Genomic DNA, 12,886 nt, shown 5'->3' with positions numbered 1-12,886 from the left:
GGCTCAAGTTCTGCTCAATATATTATTTTGAAATGTTAGGTGCAAACGCTTTTCCACTTAGTCTTTTATGATAGCTTGAAATAAAGCTGACTTTGTATAAGCATTAGACATTACAAAATCATATGCATTAAATGAAGAATAATATATATATCAAATTAAATTCTTTATCATCGATTGAAGAAACCAATTTATAATGCCTATTTCTAATAAGCAATTCACTTATTTTATTTAAGTACATGATACTTTTTCCCTTAAAGTATCTAAACTAAGTATTTCGATACCTTTATTTAGTTGCTTTAGTGTATTGTGTTCATCTATGATCTAAAGTTACTGAAATTGTAATATTATTATCTCCCTTTATTGAAAGATAATGGTTTTTAACTTCTAGTAATCTTATGATATTTTTTAATTTGGCATGATCATAACCTAATATTAGGATTAGAATCTTTTAAATACTATTAATTATCAAAGTTATTTCATATAGGATTTTTACAATTTTCACCTACTTTAGTTGTACTTTAATCTCTATCATTGCAGTTACTATTATCACTACCTATTTGATTGAGTAAACATAAATTAATAATTAATAACTAAAATTAAAAAAAAACAATTAACGATAATAATGATAATAAAATATCAAGTTCAGAATTTTGTCGGCATCGGTAGGTAAAATACACTTGGTAATTTTCAGACGTTTGAATTATTAATAATATAATTGTAATAAATACTCCTATTTATATATTATGATACTCACAGACCACAGTATTGATTATTAATATTACTATTAACTTGCCTATTGATTGGTTTCTTTGATTGATTATCTGAAAACCTTGTTCAATTTTTCTCACATTTCTAGGTGTTGTTCCCACGAAGTATTTGATTTTTTTTTTTGAAATTCTATGCTTTGAAACTACAATAGTGTGTTTTGTAGACTTATGAATGTGACTAATTAAAATTTTTCACTAATAAATTTATGTAAACAAGGTATAGTGAAGTATAATATTTAATAAATATGCGAACTGTAATAAAACAATATAAGCCTATATTGTATATTTATTATGAACGATAGAGGCGATTCCGTACATTTTTTTTGCATTTCATTTGTATGAAATATATTATATAAAATAAATAGTATCTCGTTTGGCTGTGTATATAGACGAATATGACGAAAATATCGGAAACTGCATTAATAATCGCACTAGAATATGACAAAAGTGTCTAGATTAAGACAGGATCATTTAAAATGTTCACTTTTATATGATTAATAATTCAAGTATATCAATCATTAAATATATTTTATTTTAAAACGGAAGGAAATGAAATGGACATTGCTGTCACTATAATGTTATGAATATATACGTTAATGGACCGAGATGTTCCTTTGTATGGGTATTTTATGTTGTGTCTAGTTGTTTCTATGAGATAACAAATCGTTAAAACGTTTTCTTATGTAATTAATTGTCATGTAAGGTTTCGTAGTTTAATTTATTTACTATAAAATAAATACAGCACATTTTAAGATTAAATTAATAATATACTTATTATTAAATGTGTAAGTTGTAAACTTTTTTTCGCTTCCTTCGTATATATCATTTACAGCCCTTAATATAACTATTAGATCAGAACTGTACGAGTACTTATAGTACTTCAATCTTGTTAATTTCAATAATAATTATTGAACGATATTTTTTGTTATTTATTGGACTATTATTGGATTTATTGGTTATAATTAGTGATTTAGATACCAGATAAGAGAAAATGACTGTTAAGCGTTACAGTTGTCGCACTAACATCAACGAAGTATTCGTTAGTTTATATATATTATATAGCATATAGTATTCGTCATATTATAACGAAAAATAACGAAATTAGAATTATACTTTCGAAGCGAAGCATTATCCAGCAATACATGTTGTTACTAAAATTGTAATTGAAACTCAATCAGAAACGAAATTAAAAATAGTTACAGTAGAACAAGGTAAAAGAAAAATGCCAATAAAAAAAAAAAAAAATAAAACTTCTCAACATTTATCATAAATGTAAGTGGAATGTGGAAAATTAAATTTCAAGTAATTTATCAAAATTTTGGCCTACGCTATCTCGTTATTACTAATATACAAGTAATTCATTAGTCATTAAGTCATATTTTGATATTAAGACATTTTTTTAAGAATATTAATTGCATTAAACATTTTCTTTATGTGTACATTACTAAATCCTTCACTAGTTAAATGAATTATATGGGAATTTTACTATTCTATTTTAATCGTATTGGTTTATTGGGTCAGTGGTAAGTTTTTTTGTTAATTTTAAGTGTTTCAATCATTCTGCCAAAAAGGTTTAACGTTCATTATCGTTTCATGCCATCTTACCGTTTATTAACACCGAAAAAAATTAATGACTTTAATAGCAATATAAATACATCTTAAAATATACACTTGAACCATGCTGTACTCAATAGCGGCAACCTACTTTCCCTTTTTATATTTTAAATTCTTAAATATTTTTGTCATTATAAGTAATATAAATATTACTATAACTAGGCAGATACCGATTGTAAATGCCTACTCGCCGCAAGTATTTTTTACAGTGAAACCTGTATATAACGGACAGTCACTGGACCAAAATAATTGTCCATTATAGACAGGTGTTCGTTGTAGACAGGTTTCAATGTTTTAAAAATAAAATTAATCTACAAGCATGATCCATACATTTTTTTATATTGTTTTATATATTATAATATGTATTAGGTATAATCTTCATTAATATTATATATTATACACATAATTATAAATTTAATTTTAATTATTATTTTTATATTATATACATACAATGACACATTATAAATTTATTATACATATTATATTAAGTTTACGAATAGACCAACCATCATTTGAGTATCTAAAAGAAATAATGTTCTTTTTTTGTTTTAAATTTAAAGTATTACGCGTCGTGGGAGGTGACGTTGCTAAGGAAATGATGTACAACAACTCTGACTGCAAACCGATAGAAACTGAATAAAAACTAAAAACGTTTGATACTCATAGTTATCATTTATACGTATTGTAATTTATATCTGGATATATTTCTGTTAAATTGTATTAACCTAAATTGTTGTACAAATTTCAACTTTATGAATTCAATAGGTACTCGCAATTAGCATTATCGTAATCGGCGATAATGTAATTGGTCGTAATGCGTATTTTCACTGAATGACCTAATTGCGTTCCTTATTGACGCTGTTTTGTAGTATGTATATTTGTCCGTTATGACTAAAGACTGGATTTTTATGCAGCTAAAATCTAAAAAATGTGCAATTAAAATGTTAAAAATTAAAACGTGCAAAAACATAATTTTAATTATAGATACTTCAATTATTAATTTTAATAAGTAATAAATAATAACTGACTTTAGAATATTCGATTAAAATTTATAATCATGTACATTTCCAAGTTTTTTTCTTTAAAGTTATGTCTTCTGTCACTTAATATATGTTTTGGGCATTGTTTGTAGCAGCTTAAATAGCAGGATCTTCTTTTAAATCCACATAATTTCCATTTATTGAATTGTTGTACAGTTTTAAAATTTTGTATCCGGGATTTTTATCAAATACTGATTTGAATTTTTCATATAGTATTTGTCCCTTTTCATTTTCAATTGTCTTAAGTCCATCCCTTACTGTTTCAACTACATTTATTTGATAATTTAAAATTGAATTTAATTCGTATTATATCGTTATATATATATATAATTATATTGTTAGATATAAAAGTCCAATAATTTGTAAAACAACATAATATAATAAAAATAATACAAAAATATAAAAATATTTGTACAAAAGTACATTTTTGTAAAAAAAACCTGTAACGTGCAATTTTGTGCAACATAAAACTTTCTTTAAATTAATCTACATCTCTTGATTTGGATTTGTAGCTTGTATCTATTGAATTTAGAACACGCCATAAAAAGATGCGATTGCACGGGAATCCGGTCTTTAGTTATGACATTTTCGGGTTAAATATTAGTGTCTGTGTCCGTAATAAAACGAGTCCATTATAGACAGGTCAAAATACATTGGAATGCCTATCTTTTTGCCAAGACCTGGACATTTTGTCCGTTAAGAAAGGTGTCCGTTAAGTCAGGTTTAACTGTACTATGTTTTAAAATTAAAATAAAAAAAAATTCAATGAAAATATAATACTATTATTTTTGAATATGCACACTAACATGATATTAAATACTATTGATGAAATATTTATTAAATAATATAATTTTGAGATATTAAAACTCTTTTTATATCATAATATAATTAGTATAATTATGTATTATATTATAATATAATTGTAATATTATCACAATTGATATTTCAGAAAGAAAACAATGTGGACTCGGATATGGATATCCACAATCCTAAAAATAAATATTTATCATATTTTTGATAATTAATATATGTATAGTACCGCTTAAAATATGTTTACCATAGTAGGGTCACCATCACGAAAAATATAGTTTTGATTTTGGCAATGAACTTAACATAGTTATTATAAAAATAAATAAAGTGTATTCGTTTTATTCTGTACCTATTTAAAACACGTGTCATCACAAAATGAGTGTAAGACACGCTGACATTGTTTCATCGTTTGCAAAATTATTCACTGAACTTTTTATATCTTTTAAGTAAACAAACATAATTTCCTTCATATAGGTAGCGAATTCGTATAGTTTAATAACATTTTATTTTAGAATAGAAACTATACAAACAGTTAACCAATGGTATTTCAACATAATCACTCAAAACAATTGAAGAATTTAAAACGGCATTGAAAACTAGTTTTAACTAAACAAATTATCATGATATACTAAAAATAGCAAATATAGACGTATAATTGGATTTAAAGTCTCATACCGTATAGTATAATTATAATTTTAAATAATAGGAAATCGAAATTGTATCTATAATATGATGTACAAAGTTATGATGCAAAACTTTTCCGTATTATTAAAAATAACGACATTATAGGTGATCATTAAGAATATAAATACATAGTTAATATTGTGTACCACTCCCCGTCAAATGTGTAATGACTGGCGAAACTTGACCGTGGACAGCCGCAATTCGCGTTCAGAGCTGTTTGGACACACACGCTCTTGCATAATATACGTACGGTAGTAACTTATGGTGGTGATACTTATAATTTAATTTTTATCCTTAAAAAAAACAAGGAAATATCGTGAGCATACTCGTACGTGTAGCTAAAACGGATTGTATACAACTGCTTTCCTAAAACCTACACAAACAAGAAGAACTTCAATGGCGCTGATACAAATGTCGACTGCGGTCTCGTTAACGTTGCTTTTGTGGTTATCAGTTGACCTGCGGACGATTCCGGTCTCGGAGGCTTCTCGGATATTAGCAATTGAAACGATAGCGGGAAAGAGTCACTGGAACTTCATGAGCTCGGTGCTCAGGTCACTGGTGGACGCCGGACACACCGTGACCGTTTTTACGCCATTTCCGGACGGCGACCGAGAAAACTACACGGAGGTGGATACTTCTAGCGATTTTCCGATGAAGCTCAACCTGGACGCGATGCAGGCAATCGAGGACTATGGCGACCCGTTCACGTTAGTCAAAGTTTTATCCGTCCTGACTAGGTTCTATTGCGATGTGATACACGGTAACCGGAAATTGGCCGATTTGTTAGCTTCCAGTATCCGCGACCGGTTCGATTTGCTTTTAATCGAACCACTGAGTTTCGACTGCTTTTCGTACATAGCCGATGCGCTTGGTCTGCCCGTAATTTACGTGATCCCGTCACCTATGATTACATTTACCGAACGGCTGTATACAGGTCATTTGTCTAATCCCTCTTATGTATCTAACACTTTTGCTAACTATGCCGTTCCTAGTACATTTATCCAGAGGTTTACAAACACGGCTTTGCTGACGTATGGCATGGTCAGAAACACGTACGACCGGCTAGTGTTCAGATTAATGGATGCTAGACCGTATGATCTGGTTCCAACCGTCAACCCGTCCATCATCTTTCAGAATAGTCATTATGTCACCGAGTCCCCGAGACCAGTCACTTCAAATGTTGTTTACATAGGCGGCATACACCTGAAATCCGCTAAAATCATACCGAAAGTAAGTGATTGTTAAATTGTTGTATTACTTGTATTATATTTGATATGGGTACTTAATATATTACATGTGTATGAGTGTTTGTGTGTATAATGATGTTAGATTTCGTAATTTTAATTCTTGAAACATTTTTAAGATGAAATTATTACCAATGATATCCAAATCCAATCGTATTAAAATTTTAAACACACCTAATCAAATAAATTAATATAGTTTTTTTTCCAAAACAGAATTTACACAAATTTTTCAAATTTAAAAATATATAGTGTTTCAGAATGGCATACTTTAGTATATATTTTATGGTCTGTGTCTTTTTTTTTAAAAAAACAAATATTGTTTCCTCACATCACTATTGTATACCGATAGTTACTATGATAACATTGTTTAATATTTTATACGATAAGTACCTATACACAAATCATGATCATACATTAAAAACCGTTAATTACGTTGATAATGGTATGCATATTAAATTGTGTAAATTGTGTATGTATCCATAAAAATTGTAATAATTTAAGAATTTTAACTTAGCATAGAGTTATATCATATAGATTTTAAAATTTACTTATGAAATCTGATATCCGAAAAAAAGTATTTGTGAATAAGACAAAATTTGTAAACGATATACTACACACTTCTGAAACTATAATTATAGTTTTTAATGGTTTATATTATGAATTGTGATACCAAGTTAAATAGTTGTTCGTCATAAAATTATAGTATTTAGAAAATCCTGTTTTTTTTTTTTTTTTTGAAATATTATTGTGATAGCATTTTGAATGTATATTAATGTTGTCATATTCAGCATTCAATCGCTTCCCTTATTTACTCTAAAGAACTGTACATAATTTAAAATATAATATTAAATTACACACCTGTTAAATACAAGCAAAATACTACAATTTTTATGTTTTCTTCACTTAATTAAAAATTGTGTGTGTTTAAGTTATGAGAAACATTTTATTTTTATAAATTATATCGGATACACAAAATGATAGAAAACAGAAAATGTACAATGAATAATTTAATTTACTAATAAATTAAGTTTCATTAATATTTTTGTTAAAGGACATATTAGACTTTATCGAAGACTCGCCTCACGGAGTGATTTTCTTCACATTCGGTTCCACGATTAAAGTATCATCGTTACCTGAACATATTGAAAACGCATTTAAAGAAGCGTTGGCCAACGTTCCTCAGAGAGTCTTGTGGAAATACGAAGGTGAAATGAAGGACAAACCGAAAAACGTAATGACGAAAAAATGGTTTCCTCAACGAGAAATATTATGTAAGTACTATTTTTGATACATTACCGTGTTTGTGTTCTTGGGAAAAAGTAATATATAGTTACAATATCACTTTTTACAGTGCATCCCAAAGTGAAACTGTTTATTAGTCATGGAGGTATGTCCGGAGTATACGAAGCATTGGACGGCGGAGTTCCCGTACTGGGAATACCATTGTTTTACGATCAGCCGAGAAATGTCGAACATTTGGTCCTCGCCGGAATGGCGATATCCATGGATTTTTTATCGACGACAAAAGAAAAATTGACTAATGCCATTTCAAAACTTATCAACGACGAAACGTAAGTCTCCGATGACATGCGTCACGAATAATACATCATAATATGATATCTACTATACTAGTTTTCAACGGTATTTGTCATATATTTATATATTGTGTATATTGTTTTTATAGATACTCAAAAAATGCTAAAATTGCTTCTATCCGATTCAAAGACCGACCGATGACGCCTCAAGAGTCGGTCGTTTATTGGACGGAATATGTAATTCGTCACAAAGGCGCTCCACATTTGAAATCTCACGCTCTAAATTTGACGTGGTATCAATATCTACTGTTGGACGTGTTTGTTGTAGTGTTAATTTTTGTTTTCTTAGTTACATTTTTAGTGTATAAGGTTTTTAAACGTATTCGTAAATACACTTTTAAAAACGACAAGGTTAAAACTAAGTGATAATTAATAATGATTATTATTATAACTGGAGTTTGCACTTAAATACAAATCGTGTTAAATTTATTAGATCTATACAGTGATTGACGTTTTTAATTATTATTATAATTAATTTAACTATTTTTTTTTTTTAGTTTTAATAATATAAGACGTTCCTAGCCTTGGTTATCTAAATTTTTACTTGTAATATTCATTATTTTATAAATTGTTATTACTACAAAGTTTATTATAATTATTATTTGGATTAAATAGCTTTTGTGTATTTGACGTATCATTAAGATAAATAAATATGCGTCAGAATAGAATACATTTTTTGTACTATTAAAGTGATCACGCATAGTAGAAATCGTTTTTAAAGAATATTCACTGGGCCATAAAAAACACTTTTGTTATCAAAACTTGAAACACTATACTCGTATGCTAATAATTTATATTAAATGATTGATTTATTATACATTTCATAATTAAATCATTTTATAACCTTGGTTATTTATTATATCATATTATTAATAATCTTTACACATTAGAATATTATAAAATATAGGTCCTTGGGCTGGGACCTTTAATTTTAAATCATTAAATCTGGTATATTATTACAACCGGCGTTGTTTTAACAGTGTTTATTGTATTAGTATAACCTAATACGAATCAGAAATCTTCAAAAAATGTTTTTATTCAATGTGTACGTGTCTTATTAATAACCATTAACCGTAACAATCTCAATAAATTATTTTTTAAATTAATAATTTATGTGCATATTCATATATATAATGAGGAATAATGGTACTGTCATAATATATTATATGTGTACCTATGCATTCATTTAGTAACGACCTTTCTAGTCTCCGGACCATGCCACGACATTTAATAATTTTTCATTGCGTGTCGTATGTCGTATTTAAAAATGCATATTATATTTACAGGTTATAAATTGTAAATACATTCTTTTATACTCATATTATATATATTATATTAAAGGAGTATATCGACATCAGAGGAACTCGAATCGGAATTTTTTGCACGGCATCTGCATAAACAATACAAATATATATATATATATATATATTTATAGGTAGGCAGTTATAGGCACCTATTAAATATTATACAATCGTGACACGGTTTTTTTAACATATTAGTGGATTTAATAATGCGTGAGTAAACCAGAGAATAATAATACGTAATATAAGGCGTCGAAATCTTTATGTATCAAGCCACCGCCGCTATCGTCGAAACAATCTTCGGAACTATACGAACTTTACTGATAAGTCAAACTGGCGGCGAAACCGATAAACAAATCTTTTGGCTAACCTAAGATTAAAATTAAAATTTAGAGTCACAAAAGATCTTATCAAAGAACAACTGTAAAACCTTTTCCAATGTAAATATTATCATTATTTCATTCTAATAGATGATATAACAGACACATATAAACTTCTTTAACGTTTTTGTAAATTCCTATAAAGTCATTTTGCCACCGTATTACACTTACGTTAATTCTCTGAGCTGGGCAAGTTAATGAGAATAATTAACTCAAGTTAAATTAAGAGTATCGATAAGTTAGAAGTTAACAGTTAACAAATCATAAATTTAACTCTTAATAAGTTAGAAGTTAATACGGAGAAAATATTATCTCAATTCAGTTTAAAAAAGTTAATCTACTTTTTAACAAAAAAAAACATATATTTTTGGAGAATAACTAGAACTGCCCCCACGTGGTATTCTCTGAGTTTCGATAAATGGTTCTAATATTGTTTGTAAAATGTTTTTGGAGAATTTCCGTAAATGTAATGTAGTAGTAGCGAAATGCTTTTTGGGGAATTTATTGTTTCATTTTTCAGGGGAGTTTGCATTTGCACATATAATATTGCTGTATTCGTTAAAATCGTCTTAGGTTCGGTGCGTACGGGTAAATAGGTATTTACTTTCAATAGTTTTAAATTTACAGAGTGAACATTTCCAGTTGCAATGACGATAAGGTGGAAACGATATAATTTATTTTATTTAATAAAACTTAGGTTCAGTCTTCACGTCCGTTCAAGTTATAAAATACATTTTAAATTGAATTTAATACGCTTAATAATAATGACTTTTTGTTTGTAATTATCATAAAACATTTTATCTGGCTAGTATTATTTAAATTAAAATATGTTTTTAAAAAGTTATTACAGTGATTGACCCTTTTAATTATTATTTATGGAGAAAGGAAGTATCTTACGAGCGAATACAATTGTTTTTAAATATAATTTAAAATTATTGATACAAAGCTTTACACTCAACAACTTAATTTTTTTGATTAAAAAGTTTAATTTGAATTTTTTTTTTTATAATTGTATGTATAAATAAAAAATATACAAGGCTCCCTCACTAGAAAACAATTCGCTCATCTTGTATGAATACGCCACTAATTACTATACTAAAGTAAATATTCACTTACGTTACTCGAGTGTAAATGATGTAACTGTCAATATGAACTGAGTGCATTTCAATATTTTAAGTCAAAAGACATTAAGTGTTTGCTTATTATGTAACTTTAATTTTAAATCAATATAACAAGTATTATAATTCCTAGTAAATAATATTTATATACATTATATTATATTGATATAGTATACTTGATTTATCGTCATAAATAAAAGTATTTTAAATGTAAAACTGAAGTTTCTCTAATTAAGAACTGAGTTTGAATTAGTAAATTATTTTGTGAGCTACCGTATATCAGCAACAATATCAATAATCGAGCAAAGTTTAAAATTGTGTTTTTTCCTTTAATAAATACATAATTGATTTTGTATTACTAAATTATGTTGTTTTAATGTTCATTACTGTGTTATATGTATTTAGCGTAATTAATTGCATTTTGTATGAAAAAAAAAATGATTTATGTTTTTTTTTTTTTTTAAATCAGCATAAAATTATCTAATAAGTCTTATAAAAAAACCTATCCTAATATTTAATTTTTAAATAAAATTATGTTTTAAATGTTTAATTTGTTAGGTTATGATATATAGTAGCAATATCATCTTTTTTCTAATATGGACAATTAAATTTGCTCACATAATTTGCTAAAATTAAGAACAAAAGTTAAGCAAATAGAGGTAGTTAATACTTCAATGACCTATTTCTCGCGCCTAAAAGTTTGAAAATATACATAACTTTTTTGTGAAAGAATAAAATTGAACTTGTCAAATCCTTTTTAATAAAACGGGCTCCAAACGTAAAAACCTATAAAGTGGTCAATATCGTTTTGAAAAAAACGTGCTTAATTAATATACTCTGGTACGGAAAATTATTGTTTAATATTATGTTAATCAAACTACGTAAGTACGACGAATTAAAGTTGGCATTTATAAGTTACCTACCTATTATAATGTAATTCAATATTCATTTAATAAAAAATTAAAATTAAATTAAAAACACCGGAACAACATTGTAATATACGAGTTGTAATGAATAAGCTTATAAATCTAATAAATATGTAAAATATATAACTATATGTACCAATTTATATCATATATATATATTTTTTTTTTATTTTTTATTTTATTTAAAACATACGATCTGTAATTATTTATTTAGAATGATTATTTGGGAGGGTATACCAAAAAAAAAAAAAAATTATAGTTTAATATTATTATATGATTATTTTTTATTAATAATAATATATACCTAAAATATACATGTTTATAAAAAAATTAATTCATAGGATATTATCATTACAGATTGTTATCTATTCGGTAGATACCAAAACATTCAATGATATAAACAACAAATAACTAAGATAATTTTTATTTGACGTGTCACTATTGCAGTTTATGTGTATCTTAATAATACGGTGAATACAAGTATCTTCCTTTTAAATTCTTTTATCGTAATACCTAGTTCTTATTAAAAAGTTACACACATTATATATTTTATCGTCAATTAACGTATATTTTAGTGTATATAAATATTATATATTTATTTTATTTTTATTTTACATGGCATCGTTAAACGACAAAAACATAACATAATTCTGTGCATTCGATTGTAAAAAAAATGTAATGCTACTGTTAGATATAATATCGATTGATTTGATTGGCGATTTTATTTCAATATTGCATTTGACACAAAACTCCGATCGGGCGTAACTTATGGTTGCGTGTTTGTGTTTCGTGTTCCCTCTAGGCTGGAATACCCAATTATTGAAGTACAGCTGTATTTATTATATGAAAAAAAAAAACCACGAAACTTCGTTGACGACCGTGAGCTATTCGTACCGTATTACGTAATTACAGTAATATCATTATATGACTTTGTAAAATATGACTAACATATTATTATTATTACATTTACATTATAATATAATATTATTCCATTATGATATCTTTGCGGTGGTATAATCATATATATTATTTACATCATAAAAATACGACTACTGAACATCTAAGGTCGTATGTATAGATTGATACCTATATATACTTAAAAGGTCATTAGTGTGGGGAGTGTGATGAGAGTGTGGAGAAGTTGACGAATTTACAGGTTGAATAATATTAGCATTAATAAATGGATAAAGAATGTCGAAATAGTGTATGAACATTGTCTTGAATATCAAAAATAACGTGTAAAAATTTCAAGCCTTAATATTAAAGGATTTATTTTATTTTTATTTTTTTATTTACTTATAAATTCTGCGAAAATAATTCTGAATTTGTCATCTAACCTTATATATGGGCTTAACTGGTGTCTATTATAATATACAATAGATAAATCAATGAAATATAGAATAA

At 26.9% G+C, this 12,886-nt stretch overlaps 1 protein-coding gene across 1 annotated transcript; it reads left to right on the top strand.

Moving 5' to 3' along the window:
- The first annotated feature begins 5,081 nt into the window (after nucleotides 1-5,081).
- Nucleotides 5,082-8,197, top strand: LOC112599169 (UDP-glucuronosyltransferase 2B7-like). The gene is made up of 4 exons (XM_025345963.1): nucleotides 5,082-6,148; nucleotides 7,214-7,433; nucleotides 7,514-7,733; nucleotides 7,847-8,197. The coding sequence occupies exons 1-4, from the start codon at nucleotides 5,312-5,314 to the stop codon at nucleotides 8,121-8,123; spliced, it is 1,554 nt and encodes a 517-aa protein (XP_025201748.1). The 5' UTR covers nucleotides 5,082-5,311; the 3' UTR covers nucleotides 8,124-8,197.
- The last annotated feature ends 4,689 nt before the right edge of the window (nucleotides 8,198-12,886 follow it).

The sequence above is a fragment of the Melanaphis sacchari genome, unplaced genomic scaffold (genome assembly GCF_002803265.2).
Source record: "Melanaphis sacchari strain LSU unplaced genomic scaffold, SCAv2.0 Contig4_pilon_pilon, whole genome shotgun sequence".
Classification (NCBI taxonomy): Eukaryota; Metazoa; Arthropoda; class Insecta; order Hemiptera; family Aphididae; genus Melanaphis; species Melanaphis sacchari.
Note: the sequence above shows the minus strand (reverse complement) of the source record. Positions and strands in the feature narration are given on the sequence as shown.

Excerpts from the sequence above, each read along its gene's own strand:
- LOC112599169 (XM_025345963.1), top strand. The coding sequence starts at position 5,312 with ATGGCGCTGATACAAATGTCGACTGCGGTCTCGTTAACGTTGCTTTTG. Across the intron at positions 6,149-7,213 it reads CCGCTAAAATCATACCGAAA|GACATATTAGACTTTATCGA; the intron begins GTAAGTGATTGT and ends TTTTTGTTAAAG. Across the intron at positions 7,734-7,846 it reads AAACTTATCAACGACGAAAC|ATACTCAAAAAATGCTAAAA; the intron begins GTAAGTCTCCGA and ends TTGTTTTTATAG.